At 40.2% G+C, this 17115-nt stretch overlaps 1 protein-coding gene across 1 annotated transcript in view; it reads right to left on the reverse strand.

Moving 5' to 3' along the window:
• Positions 1 to 2069: 2069 nt before the first annotated feature.
• The window catches only part of MLPH (melanophilin), a 109742-nt gene continuing 94696 nt past the window's right edge, over positions 2070 to 17115 (reverse strand). The window contains exons 12-17 of the mRNA XM_082262045.1: positions 10460 to 10615; positions 10287 to 10379; positions 8532 to 8621; positions 6511 to 6562; positions 3468 to 3559; positions 2070 to 2475 (exon numbers count right to left, since the gene is read on the reverse strand). Coding sequence (XP_082118171.1) covers positions 2455 to 2475; positions 3468 to 3559; positions 6511 to 6562; positions 8532 to 8621; positions 10287 to 10379; positions 10460 to 10615 — 504 coding nt within the window. The 3' untranslated portion in view covers positions 2070 to 2454. The remainder of the gene's footprint in view (positions 2476 to 3467; positions 3560 to 6510; positions 6563 to 8531; positions 8622 to 10286; positions 10380 to 10459; positions 10616 to 17115) is intronic.

Below are 17115 nucleotides of genomic sequence, written 5' to 3' on the forward strand. Positions count from 1 at the left end.
GCATTGCAATACTCCCTGTCTAACATTGGCGTCTAGTTGAAATCTTGGTCAGCTTGGTTCGGGAGCAGTGCCATGTCAAGCTGACCAAGATTTCCTATAAAGCTAGTGTATTTACATGCATTGAGAAGTGAAAAAAAGGTATTGCTTCACTTTAAGTACATTTTCATTTTACATACATGCTCTGGTCCCATTGTGTACTTAAAAGTAGGGTATGCCTGTACCACTACCATAATAATCCAGAAGTCAGATTACTACTAGCAATATTAAAGTGGATGTAAAGCGTTACTGGATGACATTTAGGGTCTGTTCACATGGGAGGTGTCCATTCTGATTAGCAGGGGATCTGTGAACATCTGTGTCTGTTATGTTTTTATCTCCTTTTTGTGGTGGAGGAAGAAATGGAGCTTACTGGAGCCATTAGGCTTATGGGCAGGTGAATGTAAATGGATGTGCATTCATTTCCATCTTTTTATCTCCAATCTGTCATTTTTAGACTTAGATAAACCAGGAAAAGGTCGCAAACCTTTTTGTGTGTTTTTTTTTTTCAACCTATGCGGACGAGGGGGGAATCAGATGTAAACAAATGCATGAACATTTACATTTGCCTGCTCATAGACCATAGGCATGCACACAGAGTGTTCTAGGCGTGCCTGGGCATGACCTGATTATCCCGTGCGGCGCAGATTCCCTCTGCCTCTACTTCCTTTCTTTGTCTCAAAAATTAGATATCAGGGATCTGTTTAGACCCAACGGGGCTCCTACAAAAAATTGTAGAAAAAAATATTTTAAAAACAATTGGAAAAATAAAATAAAAATAAAAAAACTACTGACACTATCCACTACCCTAGTGACAATGTTTATTTAGAAGAGTGTATATATACACACAGTATGTATATATATATATATATATATATATATATATATATATATATATAGACATGCATGTGTGTTTTGGTTTTGAGGTGCACACCCCTAATGCATTAGGCTGCGCACACCTATGTCATAGACTTACATTGAGCTTCTGCTTTGTTCCGCTTGAGAAACTAACACAGATCTGATCAGAATGGCCCTGTGAAAGGGTCTGTACTTTATAAAATAACTGTGCATCATTTTATTTTGTGATTTTTCTTCCTTAGTAGCACTGCTCATCTCATATCTACATACATGCACTCCAGCAACTGCTGCACATCATCATGTTAGAGACATGAGCTTATAAGCCTGCTATGTCTCCTTTCTCTGTCCAGTCACAAGCCAATGGACAAGACCTATAGGTGTTGCTTAACTGCAGAAGTCCCCTGGCTTTCCGACAAGGCTTTGAAATGCATCAAGGCTGTGTAAATCCAAGAACTGAATGGACAGAAATACAAATACTTTGGCAGCTAAAACAGCTTCTATATATGTATTTCAGGTGTGCATTTAGCTATTCGCCTAAAGTTCAGCTTAAAAATAATAATAATGCTTTTAAAAACGACTTTAACATGCTAAAACATTTATGAAAATGCCTATAGTCATTCAAAATCAACTCTTTCAGAGCTCCAATTTAGCAGGCAAGTTTAGCATTCTGCATTTAAACTAAAGTCCATGTTTCTTTTTACTTAAATAGTTATTTCTGGCCAAGCTGGCCCAAGCAAACTATCTCCATGACTAAGTTAATCTTCCGTTGTCATTGCTGTAGCATACTGTACACTACAGCATTAGCTACATACAGTATGCAGCACTGTGTCCTGAAAGCATCACAAACAACCTCCTATCTGCTACTGGAACAAAATCAAAGCCTTGTATTTTAAAAAATACAAGGCTTCTTCTGATTGGCCAAGGGGGAAACTATGACACCATCTGCCTACCTCTCCACCTCAGCCAATCAGAGGAAGCCTTGTTTTCATTGATAAAAATACAAGGCTTCCTCTGAATGGCTGAGAAGCACTCAGCCTGACTTGATGTTGTTCCTGCAATAAATGGGATGTCACTTGTGATGCTGCCACAACACAGTGTTGAATACTATATGTAGCTAATGCTATGACAGTATGATACAGCACTGATAGCGGCAGAATAACTTTGGAAAATAGTTATGGAAATAGTTTATTTGGGTGAGCTTGGCCCAAACAATCTATTTAAAGCAAAAGAAAACATGGATTTAAGCTTTAAGGCTACTGGTACCTCCTGAAAATGTCCAGAAGTCACATGTCTGGTATAAAGTAGCTGTATAACGCTCCAATCTCTCAATACCTAATATTCTAATGTTATCAAATACCTAGTGTATCAAATTATATATATTATATACGACTCCGTAACATTTAGGTTTACTAGCATGCCCTACATATCCCAGAAAGGTATAGGTTTGTGCTGTATAGCTGTGGTTGTGTTTCAGCCATAAACTAAATCAGAGATTGCTGTTTGAAGTAATCCAGTTAGATGTAATGCAGACGAAGCCATTCAATGTGTCAAGAGCTTCTTTCATCTCTGAAGAACAGGTTTCTGCAAGACAAATACAACATAATGATTTTTCTGTAATCACATACACTGTACACATCTTCAGTGAAGTGCTTCTCAAACTTGGAATTCATCAAAAGTACAATGTTCCATTTATACAAGAGGATTGATCAGACATCTACAACTACTACTACCATTGATCCACCTGGCCACCTGGGCTAATGCACACATGGTATTCCCAGAAAAAAAAAATTGGGAACTGGTGAAATAGCTTTCACTTGAATCCCATGAAGGCCTTATATTTTATCTCAAGTCCTTTTTATTGAAAGTTTTTGTATAAAATTTTCTTTAAGCTGAACTTCAACTTTACCTTCATTCTTGCAGTTATATGAGCTCCTCTCCTGTACTGAAATGGCATACTCCAATTTAACTGCACACTATGCACTTCTCATAGTGTGCATCATCGAATTCTTATCTTTTCAGACTTACTGTCCCCAACCTGCTCATTTTGCCCACTGGATTTTAGTTCTTTCAATAATGGAGGCTCAGCATCTCATGTAAGAGCTCTGCATGCAAATACAGCTCATCCTCCAGACTGATATCCACCCTTCAATACATTTTATATTTGTGAAACTCCTCCTAAGAGCCAGCCCACTGCTTGCATTAAGGCTGAGGGCTCTTGATGGGAGTACAGAGGAATCTTGATGGAAGTAAAGGTGCTGTGATGTTTTAGCACCCTGCTGGTCCCTTCCACCAGCCAGGATTTGACTGCATCGCATAGAGAACCACAAATACCCACTGATTATATTACTGGGTACAAATCTGGGAAGCAAACAGGAATTTTTGAGGGCAGTCACCATGTCCATATTAAACCAGTGGGTGATTGGGGACAAACATTTTTGAGCTATGAGTTTTCAGGCTTCAGATACGAGTCTGGATACTGATATGTGAAATCTACATGCCTTATTTTTACACAAAAAATATTTGCACACATCACCCATATTTCTTAATTTTAAACAATATTATATGGCTCTTACGGCAAAGATACGATCTGCCCTGCTGTTCTTTTTATTTGGATTGCGCTGGGTTAAGGAGCCTCGATAAATAGAATTTCTTTCAATGGACCCATCTGAAAAGACAGAGTGATAATAAATCTTGACAAGATGCAAAAAAAATCAATCCATTGTTAGCTGAATTCTTTCATCCTTGTTTTAAAAGAAAAGTGCGGGAATTAAAAAAAAAAAAACAGAAAATTATACTCACCTAAGTGGATGCAGCATTGATCCATGCTGCAGCTAGCCCCCCACCGGCTCTAAGCCTGAGAATGACCAAAGTGACCAAACACTGGTGAATTCTCAGTTCTCAGTCTTCAGTCTGCAAAGAACTGGTGACTGTCAGTCACCGGCTCTCTGCTCTGCCCCCTCCAGCGCTCACTGGAGCACTGGGCTGTGGAGTGGCTGGCTCAGTTTCCCAGCAGCTCGCCGAGAGGCTGAGACAGCTGCCGGTCCAGGCTTCTGGGTGGATACCAACTGTAAAGTCGGGATCTTACCAGAGCCTTGACTGGCTGAGTGGCGTCAGCCGACAGCAGGCTTTAGCCCACTTTTGGCTGAAAACGGGTCACAGGAGTGCACTTAGTTTGTAGGAAAAGAAGGACCAAAATAGCTATGGTCATACTTCTCCCTTATTAAAAACTGAATTTTCCTCTGTCATCTTGTAAGTAAAGAACTCATTGTGGATGTTTTTGAAGTGGCATTTGGTTTTTCAATATGACAATATGCTTCTAGTGGGAATTATGGAAGTAGATATTTTTAGGTCATCTTACAGACTTTATACTGCTGAGGTATAAAAGCAGGATAATATTGAAGACAGGGGGGAAGGGAGGGAGACAGCGCAACCACTCTGGTGTAGTAGGTTCCAACAAAGTTTAATTGCAAAAGAAAAAGGAATACTCACAAAGGATGCTGAAGAAAGGCTTGTTTCCCATTTTGGTGTTACCGTATTCCCTTTTTTTAATTACTTTAAAACATTTTTGGGAAAATTTTCACATTGTTATACATAATATATATATATATATATATATATATATATATATATATATATATATATATATATATATATATATATATATATATATATATATATATATATATATATATATATATAATATATTTAGAGGTGTACCTCTAGGAACGATTGCATGATTATGAAATTCATTGTAATTCTTTTTTATTAACTCAAAAAGTACCACATTTCCCTTTTGCAGCTAAAAGACTTTAGGGCTAGCTTTTGAATAGTCTAAGGTAAGTGTATGCAGTAGTATTAATTTACTACCTGTTTCTACTACTATGAGCAATGTTAGCTTTGAAGCAGTCAAACAGACAATGGAATTGCTGGTAATGAAAACTTGTGCTAAATCTTCTCACCAAATGCTGCAAACCCTCAATAAACGTAATTTTCATAATGTAGCAACTCTTGCCTTCCTCTAAGTGCTAGCGATTGTGATAATGCAGTAAAAAAGAACAGCGAGTTCAGTTTAAGAACCATAAGAATTATTGAGATAAACCTCCATGAAGATGAGGCCCCATGGTGAGGTTAATTAAAGTCCTTGCAGGTCAGGCTGCTGAATCTATTTATTGTAACATTTAAAAGTTTAGCTGCAGAGTAAAAAGTATGAATCAGAAGGATTTGTTATCTGGACCCACAGGACTAAATAGCAATGGGCTTTGGTTGTAGCTTGTTACTAGGAAAAAAAAATGAAACAGAAACAGGCCTCCGCATACAGGCAAAGAGAAAAAAGCTACACATTTCAGAGCTGAAGATTTAGTGTTACTAAACCCACAACAGTAAAATCAGTTTGTATCATGCAAGTATATGCAATAAAGCATGCTTGTTAAACTCACTGTGGAACCTAAGGGGCTAATCCTCTGCATTGTGTAAAAAAGCTGTTTGATCCTGTATGCACAGATCCTTCTCTTCTTGAATTGCCCCTATATTATGTTCAAATAAGACAGAGTTACTGGAGTCCCTCCTGCACAAGCTCAGTTTGTTGGGCATAGCTAGAGAGTTTTTTTTTCTTGGGAGAATGCATGTGCTCAGCACAAGGCCAATCACTACTGTCCAGACAGAGGGTCAGGGATCCTGCATCCTGATAGGAAAGCCAGTGCAGTATGAGAACTCCTCCTACAAGCTTTAACCAGAGACTGATAGAAGTCACAAGACTGCAATATACTGCTAATGAGAAAATAAATAATAAATTGCATTTCCATGTTCTGTGTACTGTGGGAGACCAGATATAGTGAATGCAGGGTCCTGGGTTTAGTAACACTTTAAAGACTTGAGCAGCAACTATAAGAATTTGCTTACATGCTTCAGTTTGTAAATAAACATGAAGTCTCTTAGTGCAGAGCACTTCCCATTCTGCATGCTGAGGCTGCAGAGAAAGTCATGTGGTTTGAGCTTTGGCAGGCACACCCTAATGCAATAGGCTGCGCACCCCTATGGCTAGAGAGGTTTTTTATTTTTTTTCTAGGGAGAGTGCATGTGATCAGCACAGGGCCAATCAGCACTGTCCAGATAGAGGGTCAGGGGTCCTGCAGTCTTATAGAACAGTGAGAGCAAAATGAAAACTCCTCTTACAAGCTCACAAAAAGCTCACAAGTCACAAAACTGCTATACTACTGAAAAGAAAATGTATTTAGCAGTTTATATTTACTAAAACCATTGCATTTCCATGTTTTGTGTACTGTGGGAGACCAGATATAGTGAATGCAGGGTCCTGGGTTTAGTAACACTTTAAATAGAAAGACACAACAGTTTGATTAGATACAAAGATAAGGAAATCATTCTCAATAAATTGGCTGTGTCAGATGAATTCAGAATATTTCTATCAGGGAAGAGCAGTAGAAGGAATATTCTGTGAAGACCGCAATGCTCCAGGCAAACCTTTGTTTCATTCTGCATGCTTATCTTACACAGGGTAGAATAAAAGTAGTTACACTTGACAGTGAGCAAAATATTTAGATACAGCTTAGAAAAAAAAAAAATCATGCTCAGGCAGAGGTACCTTTTAAAAACACTTACCTTCCATATCTATACCAAACTTCTTTTGGAGTGCTTGCTGCATTGACATGATCTAAAAATGCAGAATGAGAAATATGTTCAAAACATGGTTGCTTTTGCTATCTTTTTAAAAAGGAATTATTTGCACATCTATCCAAATGCATAGCTACACCCAGAGTGGCCACTGAGAATATACCCTTACCCAGGTCTCTCTTGCTAGTATTGTACAGAGGTTGCCAGCCACAAACGTGGTTCCATGCACACTGACAATACAGGCTCAGTCTAGGGCAGTGTTTCTCAAACTTTTTTCAGTCCAGGTACCCTTTAAAATTGTGCACACTCTCGAAGCACCCCATTCTAAAAAAAGGTAAACTAATAGGTTTACATAACGCAACAGCATCCATACATTTAGGACACCCAACGTTACTGTAGAGGTGATTTATTCTTCTAAAGCAAATACATCTTTGCACACTGGTATTCCAATGTTTCTCTTCTCCCTCAGTTTCTCTTCCTCATTCAGCTAATGTGACCCCAGTCCTTATGGAGAGGGGCAGGGGAAGAGCAAACAAGGATGCTGTGCAGGCATCCGACGTCCTCTTTATCAACCAATTGCGTCCTTAGTTGTTAGGACGTCAGCGGCTAGAAGGTTGTAATGGTGCACAATTAAAACCTGTGCCTTTGTGTAACATAAATGCAGGCTTGTACACAATTTGGGGTTTTTTATTTTGCCAAGGCACCCCTGAAAAAACCTGAAGACACCCCAGGGTGCTTGGGCACACTAGTTGAAAAGCCGGGTTTAGTGGATGTCTTTATAGAACTTATTGTTGAATAACATGAAACCGGAGAATGGTTTAGGGGTTTCAGGATTATTATTATTATACAGGATTTATATAGCGCCAACAGTTTGCACAGCGCTTTACAATGTGAGGGAAGACAATACAGTCACAATACAATTCAAAACAGGAGGAATTAGAGGGCCCTGCTCGTTAGAGCTTACAATCTAGAAGGGAGGGTCAAGTGAAACAAAAGGCAATAACCGTGGGGGATGGGCTGATGGAGAAAATGGAGGTATATTTGTTAGGTGTGGGTAGGATAGGCTTCTCTGAAAAGGAGGGTTTTCACATAAGGGTAAGGAGTTCCGTAGGATTGGAGAGGCTCTGGAAAAGTCCTGGAGGCGAGCATGGGAGGAGGTGACGAGGGAGCTAGAGAGCAGGAGGTTTTGAGAGGAACGAAGAGAGCGATTAGGTTGGTATTTTGAGACTAGGCTAGTGATGTAACTAGGGGCTAAGCTGTGGATTGCTTTGTAAGATGTTGTAAGTATTTTGAATTTAATTTGTTGGGTGAGCGGAAGCCAGTGGAGGGCTTGACAGAGAGGAGCAACGGACACTGAGAGATTGGTAAGGTGGATGAGTCTGGCGGCAGCATTCATGATGGATTGAAGGGGGGATAGCCTGTGTAGAGGTATGCCAACGAGAAGGGAATTGCAGTAGTCGAGGTGCGAGATGACCAGGGAGTGAACTAAGAGCTTTGTTGTGTCTTTGGTTAGAAAGGGGCGTATTTTGGAGATGTTGCGGAGGCTGAGGCGGCAAGATTTGGACAGCGATTGGATGTGGGGTTTGAAGGAGAGTTCAGAGTCCAGGACAACACCTAAGACCTTGGCATGCGGGGATGGGGATGGGATACTCCAAAACGGTCAATAGGAGGACAAAGTTCTAGCACAGATTCTTGCAGTAGTAGGCACACATTACTTAGTCTTATCTAAAATATTTGGGGAAAAAAGAGATAAAAATTCAGCTGTAAATGCATTTGCAGTTGTGCCCTTTGCACCTAGCAAGGAGCCACTTTCTTCTCTTCAATTTTACACAGGGTAACACAGAACCGAAGACTAACTTGTTTTTTTTTTTTTTTACACTTGTACTTATTTGCATGTATAGAATAAGTAATTATTTTAAGGATATTAAAGAACAATTAGGGACCACTAACTACAGTATATACGGCAGAAAACACACTGAGACTGAATACTAATAAGGAATTTTGCTAACCTTTGCTTCACTTGGTGTTGATGTAAGGTTGGGTTGTTCTGGGTAAGAAGACACAAATGGTTCCGTACTTCTGGATAAGGCGGCAGCAAGCTACAATATAGCATAAAAAAACATCATATTCAGAGTACAAACTTTACAACCAAATTTATGTGCATACCTTGTATCTTTGTATATCTGTGTGTCATATGTTTTACTTTATTCAAATGATCAGAGCAGAGAGGGGTCTACCTATCTATCTATCTGTCTGTCTGTCTATCCCACAGTATAATGCATGTACTGCAGAATTAGGGCTGTGTTCACAAATTAGCGATGCGGGAACGAGTGCAATACCTGTGCAGGTTTCTGCATAGCATGTTATTTGCAGGCAGTTCATACTGCCCTCTGCAAACCGCTGCGGGTGTCAATAGAAAGTTAATGACCCCCCCAGATAATTTTGCAGATCGCAGTGCGAACTGTCAAATGGTACAGGAATCAGATCACATGGGTGTAAACACCCAATGCGCTCTGATTCCAGTGTGGACCAAAAAAAGGGTCCTGCACCCAGTTTTGGGACAAGGTCATCCAGCGCCCAGGGCAAGGATGCCAAACTGTGCCCCACCTTCCCTTAGGGTTAGGGTCAAGGCGCCTCCCCATCCCTGCAATAAACCATTGCGCCCAGGAAAACCGTCCCTCCTGCCCACCCATTGTCCTGGCCCTGCCTGCACCATTTTGGTGCGAATACGATTTCAGCCAAGACACAGGGAAAGAGATGTACACCGCTCAGGCAGTTGGAGCTTCACAGCCAGCTATGGGTGCAGGACCTCGGATCGCCACCGCAAACAGGATACAAGAGAAATGGCCGCAAACTAAACGATGGCTCAGGATGAAAGGCTTTATTTAACAAGGATGCAAGGTGCAGCAAAATGGATGGTAGACATGTTTCACACCACTTTACAGCGTGCTTGTTCCTTTTGCTGTACCTTGCATCCTTGTTAAATAAAGCCTTTCATTGTGAGCCATCGTTTGGTGTGCGGCCATTTCTCTTGTATCCTGTACAATTTCAACCATATGGTTTGTATGGCTGAATTTGCATCATACAGACATTGCATGTGATCTACACAGCAAAGAAGTGCGGATCACATGCAATGTTGGTGTTCCCACCAGTGTGAACCCAGCCAAACAGTGTAATCTCTAGCAAAAATTAAACTGAAAATGAAACACTTTTTAATGCAATATAACTCTAAAAAGTAAGGTAGGCTATTAATAGAGCATATCCTTGGCAACTGAGTTAAATATATTTTAGATAAGCAGAAAGAATATATAAAATACTTTTTAAAAGTTTATAAACATTTTACATATAGTTATATACTCAACATTTATTGTGCAGCAATCTTCAATAGATTCACATTATCATTATTTTCACTCATAATGCCCACTGTAGCATTGGCATTTAGTTAAAAAGGAGTTCTATTTCTACATTAGCAATGCCAGGATTCTGTACAGAATATTATACTATAGGTAAATTATAATTTGCATACAAAGTCCAGATTTCACATAATTGTGTTCTTATGATTTGATATTAAATTCAGTACAAGATAAGTGGCTGGTGCTTGGTCCACTCTATTTGTTCACTTCAGGACAATTCTACTATAAGCTGTCTGGTAACAAAATAAGAGTATCCTAGAGAACAAATGATCAGCCATTTTGGCACACATTGTTTTAGCATTAATTGAGGCTGGTATACATTGACTGCCTTTAGTGGTAGCAAAATCTTACCCGAGGGCTAGTCTTCCTTTTGGGTTTGTCTGAAGGTGAGACTGTAAGTCCTGCTGCACTCAAAGCTGCTATCCTAGATTCAATATCTGACACCTAAAATGATAAAACACTTATATTTACAGACTGATCTCCAAGCCTCTTCAAAATGACAAGATCAGTTCTTTGACCTTCACCTCGCTCTCAGTTTGTTGCACTTGTGCCATGGCAGATGCCACGCTGACCTCCAATTCTGAAAGCTCAGAATCTGTGGTTCCACTCTGTAGAGCTCTCTCCTCCAGCTCTTGCAGGCTCTTCTCCAGACCAAATGCCTTATCTGCGGTCATGTACACCTGAAATGGAATACAGAACATAGGAACAATGAGAGCTAAAAAATTCTACTTGTCAGCTGAATACCAAAAGAACACCTAAATGCATGCTAAATACATGTTGGAGTACACAGTATGAAAACTATATATATATATATATATATATATATATATATATATATATATATATATACAGTATATATATATATACATTTGAACATGCTTTTGGGAGGTGGCAAAAAAGCATGTTGAAGTTGCATTTTTGCAGCTCGCCAACTGCCCCCCTTAAGCTGCAAGATGAAGGAGCCTACTTTACACTTGCAGTCCCCGAAGTACTGATCCCTCAGCTGTAGGAGTCAAGCTTTAGGACCTGGGGCAGTCCCAGCTGGTTTCCTCCCAGTTCCTGAAAGTAGGGCGGGTGTGCTGGGCTTCTTCCACCTTCCCAGTGTCTGCAGACCTTCCATGTGATCCTCACTACAGAGGACAGGCGGGAGGGTCAGGATGGCCTAAAGGTGAGCTGGACAAGGAGTACACTGATCCTCCTTCATCTTGACAAGCATTTGGGTTTATCCATGGTGGAATTGCTGAGATTTGGCGTGTTTGCTTATCCACGAGAGTGGCTGAGCCATTAGTGTCGGTGAGTGTGATCTACTCCCCCTTGCTTGCACGGTGGTGGTGTTAAGAGGTGACCCGCTATATCCACTTATCTAATCTACATCCCATCAAGTTCACATGTTTGGATGCACTTATTTATGGATGGACATTCTGATGTTATGATGGACTTTTTTCTGAAGATTGCCTTTCATGTGGTCTCATGTGTAATTATTGAATAGAAGGACTATTCACTTCTGTGGTGGTGTGATTTTATCACCATTTTTTGCGCTACTGGTCAGACATATATGTTTTTACATATTGCTTTGTTGCCCTTTTACTTTTTATAATTTTAAGTAGCAGCATTAGGGATTGGCAGTTGGGTTGTCCTGAAGCGCTTGGGGTTGTTCACTTTTATTGGGGCAGGCTTTGTGAGCACTTTCTTTACAATGCACGCATTTGCAGCACATCTGAAGGCCAAAATGTGAATCGGGCTTCAGATGAAAGAGAGATTTAGGCACACTTTGAAATCTATTTTAACAGATAAAGAGACAAGATATAGCTCAACATTTATTTTACCTAAACAGTGGGAAGGAAGAATAGCTTTAGGAGAAATGTTAGCTGTCTTTTGACACTACTGCTAAAATCATAGTTTTCATGGTTATAAACTTTATACTGTATATACTGTATATTTTTTTCTTTTTGCGACTTTGTAACCATTCTCTGTTTCTTTAAAAATCATCAGTTTTTCCTCCCCTCTTTTTATTTTTTCTTCTTTTCCCCCATTTTCACTCTCCTGTTTCTCTTACTCATTTCTGGTGGATAGTCTATCTACCCATTGCTTTGGCGTGGGGTCTTCTTAGACATCCAACTGTGGGCTATGTTTTGACTGTTTATCATTGCACATTTAGCTCTTGAGTGCATATGTTCGTTGCACTCTGTTTTGCACAAGCCTTAGCTGGAACCATGTTTGACTCTCATATCTCCTACAGGGGTCATCTGTGTATCCTTTAATAATGTGCTCCATATATTATTTTAGTTTTATTTATGGGATCATACCTCACAGCAGTTTTTGTTTTCTAATTCTATTTTCTGGCTTTTCGGATGTATTGTAATGAAAATTATAAATAAAAAATACAAAAAAAAAAAAAAAAAAAATTTCAGTTTCTTGTATTATCCAATTGCTCAAGTAGGACCCTATGTAAAAATGACTTCAGGTCCACACCAAATAATAAAGATAAAAATGTGCTTTACTTCCTATAACTGTTTCATAATATGTTGTTCCGTGTACTAGATGTTTGTACAGCAAATGATGGGCATCATGATAGTATGCTGGATGATATCTGATGTACTAATGTACATATAAGGGTTTATTTATTAAAGATTCAAAAAGCAATTACATTGTGTAAATTGAAAGAACCTATATTGACCTATACAATGATAGTTTACTACAGTCATATCAATACAAAATGTTTTTTTAATTTTAAAATAAAATAATGAATAATTATGATGTAAGGATAAAAGTGGTATTAAACCCAAAAGTTAACATTTATTTTATTTCAGCTTACCAATTCTTGGATGTGATGGCTGCATTCCTTTTTTTTATCTTTCCTTTATTTTCACCTGGAGATCCTGCCAGTACATCTGTTGTTTTTCAAAAGAACCAACCTTCCAGCAAATGTTGCATTTACAGGGGTAAGGGAAACCATTTACCGCTGACAGTGGTGCTTATGACGATCAGCTTTTATTTATTTGTGTAAAATCTTTATTGCAAAAGGTAAAAACTGTTTGCTGTAACTTCCTATAAAGTATTAGCTGCAGCTTGGCTTCACTTTGTTAATGTATTTAAATCTGCTAATGAATCTAACACTCCCCTCCCTTCAGATTAACAATGCTGATGTAAAAATGTGCCCCCTGTGCCCCTTCATTCAGAGTGAGGGCACTTTAATACAGGAGGCGTGTTACTGGCAAGATCACCAGGTGAAAACAGAGGGAGAAAAAAAAGAAAAGAAACGCAGCTACCGCATCTAATGATTGATAAGCTGCAATATATTATATTTTTGATTTTGGGTTTAATACAATTTTAAATTATTACTTTTCATTGATATGGGTTAGTTCTCTGGAATCTTATTTCCCCATTCATCAATATGCTAAGGACATTTTTAAATAAAATTTTACTGTTTTCATTACATACCTTACTTTAGACCCTGTGACATCATCCAGGGCAGCCGATAGGGGGGTACCACTGGTCCTCCTGTAGGGGGCCCTGACACATGGGGGGAGGGGGGCCTGGAACGCAGGGAGAACGGTGCGGCAGGGCAATTACAGAACGATACCCTGTGTCTGTGTCTCTCCCTGCAGCAGCCGAAAGCCAGTTTCTCTCCCTCCCATCAGCTTTTAGCTGCTGCAGGTAGAGACATAGAGCCTTGTACTGTAATTGCCCCTGTGTATGTACCCCCCTGGCTTGAGCCTTTGGAGCTAACACCACCATGGTCCATTGCACACTGCTGTTGCATAAGGGAGGCAATGCAGGGAGTGTGCTCCTGTGTTTTTGAAAAAAGCACTAGCGTGTCAGCTTCTGTAGGAGGGGTCTTGGAATGCGCAGCACATTTTGAGAGCAGTGAATGCGGAGTGCTGAGTGTAGGAGGGAATGCTATGGATAGGAAGCAAGGAGGCTGCTAGGTGCAGAGGGGTATGAGTGGTGGATGGGGGGTATTAAAGGTGCAGAGGCGTGAAAGCTGTGGTAGGGGATGTATTCTAGGTGCAGAGGGTGGGAGTTGTGGATGGGGGTGTATTCTAGGTGCAGAGGCTTGAAAGCTGTGGTAGGGGGGTGTATTCTAGGTGCAGAGGGTGAGAGCTGTGGATGGGGGTGTATTCTAGTGCAGAGGCGTGAAAGCTGTGGTAGGGGGTGTATTCTAGGTGTAGAGGGTGAGAGCTGTGGATGGGGGTGTATTCTAGGTGCAGAGGGATGAGAGCTGTGGATGGGGGGTGTGTGTGCTAGGTGCAGAGGGGTGAGAGAAGAGCTGTGGATGGGGGGGGGGGTATTCTAGGTGCAGAGGGTGGGAGCTGTGGATGGGGGTGTATTCTAGGTACAAAGGGGTGAGAGCTGTGGATTAAAGGGGTGTGTGTGCTAGGTGCAGAGGGGTGAGAGAAGAACTGTGGATGGGGGGGGGTATTCTAGGTGCAGTCAGGTGAGTTGTGGTGCAAAGGGGTGATCTGCGGATGGGAAGTGTATTCTAGGTGCAAAGGGGTGGAATCTGTGGATGGAGGGGGGGGGGGTGCTAGGTGCAGAGCGGTGAGACTTGCAGATGGGGGAGTATTCTATGTGCAGAGGGGTAAGCTGTAGTGCAGAGGGGAGAGATGTGAATGGGGAGCGTATTTTAGGTGCATAGGGGTGAGAGCTGTGGATGGGGGGATGCTAGGTGCGTCCCTATATAGTAACGTAGGCTGCCAGCACGCATCCATAGACTCAATAAAAAAAACCCACAAAAAACTGATTCACACTATACAGGGCATAGCATCTATGTGAATGAGCTGCAAGACCTCATCTATACACAGAACTTTATTTATGAACTGAATACAGTTTTATATTTTAGGTTTAGCTGGATTATGCAAGGCATGGGCTGGCTCATGAGAGAAGTTGAGCAAATTTCAAAATGCCGTGATTGGGTGAATGTCAGTTTGCAAGAGTAGGTGATCCTAGGCTGGCTGCATTTGCATGCCTATATGTTATGCTAAGCCTTCATGATTGAACTGAAATCCAATGAATGAAAGAAGCAAGCCAAGGACAGTATAGCTGGGGTGGAAATGGCTAATTGATGCTAATTGGAGATACACTCCAGCCAGGAAATGAGTCGGGTCTCTATCTGACTGTCTAACTTGCAGCAGCTTCTAATGCACATTGGTAGAAGCTCATAGCCTGCACCAAAGTCATACTATGCAATTTCAGTACAGGAGAGGAGCCTGTACAACTGTGTAAGACTGTAGGTAGGCCTGGAATTATGCATATTAAGGTTCATCAGCAGGAGGCTACTGGTTAGCAGTGAGTTTGTGAGATCTAAGGCTGTGAGCTAATATACAGCCAGACTTATTCCCCGTTGAGATCATCTTACTCTCCTCACTTGGATTGTACAACACTATTTGCACCTTCTGTATTAATTACCAAATCTGGAAAGTCTGTAATGGACAATGTCATGGGAAACTATCATGCTACAACTGTCAAATTGTATGGGGGGCTCTATTAGTTGCCATTTAGGGTTGGTATCTTACAACATATGCAATCTTTGGAAATGGATAGCTGTGAAGGATATTTATGCATATATAACTTATGTGCTGCACTGTGGACACTGTGGTTTTGTATATATTTTGAATTGTGATTTGTAAATTATCTGATGAAAACATTTATAGCCAATACTGTATTAATATGGCTGTGGCTTTTTTTATATAATATTTGATTTGGGTTAATATTTTATTGCTCATGGTTTATATTACAACATTCGTCTAGCAAATATGCTGTTTGTAATCTTCTCTAGTGTTGTGAAAACCACTTTTATGCGGAAACTAGCTTGTATATGTTATTTTCAGGTGGTTATTCACTATTGGTCTAGAGTTTGCAAAGTTATTCAGAATTTTCTTTTATTTACTCCACGGTATAGGTTCAGAGGATTCCTTTATCCTCTCTTCTTGTTAGTGTATTTTTATGTCCAAATTACTTTTTCTTCGCTCTAGTGTCTTGAATCCTGGGATTAGCTACTAAAACTCTTTACATTTCATATACTGTACTGTATTATTATCATAAAAATATATTGAATTACTTAGTATGGTGTGATGCCCATCTAATCCAAGATTCAAGAACCTATTATATTACAGAGGGCACCTTGTATGAATAACAACCAATATCTTCAGAATTTATAGAAAACCTAAGTTTTTGCAATGTCTTACATTTTGCTCTAAGTTCTGGAATTCAGCCTGTGCCTTCTTGGTGTCCCTTGGTTGGATGCAAGATAAGGTAAGCTGTTGACCTTGACCACCCAGGACCTCTTGAATGGCTCTTTCAGTGGCATTAATGGTCCTCAGTGTTTTGGCTGTGATGTCACAGAGAGCCTGGGCTGAAGTTCTCTGCAGATGGGAGAAGTTACTGTCCAAACATAAATAATTGGGGGGGCGGGGTTTATTCTAGAAACGCGTAATATGTTCCTTGAAGTAGCAGATGCTGTGATACCCTTGCCTGCCTTGTAACATTTTCCTTCTGGCCCAAATAAACTGAAATCTACTAACCCACCAGCTAGAAAAGTAAGATGAATAGAAGAGTTTACAATGAGAAAATATACACACATGCCTTAAACTTTAGGTGGGATATAAATGAGGGGTAACAAGAAGTATATAAACTGGAGTATAAAATTAAAGCATGTCAAGCAAAGCTATAGTATACGGTGACTCAGTAACATCATGATGAAAAATAAGTTAAGCACAAAGATATGCGTTCCATATTTGCTATTTTTTCTTTTTAGTTCAAGCTAAATAGATCCATTAGCCTGAAACAAATTCTGCTTTCCCTGACACTTAGGCTTCAGCTTCCAACTGATATGTCATGATAAATGGACAAAAAGGGGATGCATATGGGTGGGAGCACAGAGAGCTGGTACAACACTAATTGCCAGTGTTGGCACAGCTCCTTGAGAGCTCTCAGCTTTAGCCTTGGAACCCAGCTCAAGAGGTACTTTGATCTTCATGAAGCATCTTTAACTGTACGCACTAGGAGGATAGAAAGCTCCCATTAGCAGTTTGCTATTGCAGGATGCAGGAATGGTTGGATGCCCGGTTCCACTTTCCTCCGATTTAAAGAGATTACCAACCCCTATGCTCACCAAAACAAACTTGCTTGCATCATAGTCTTGACTTTTGGTTAATCCCTTTTTTAACTAAACCCACAT

This window comes from Pelophylax lessonae (genome assembly GCF_965119305.1).
Source record: "Pelophylax lessonae genome assembly, chromosome: 6".
NCBI lineage: Eukaryota > Metazoa > Chordata > Amphibia > Anura > Ranidae > Pelophylax > Pelophylax lessonae.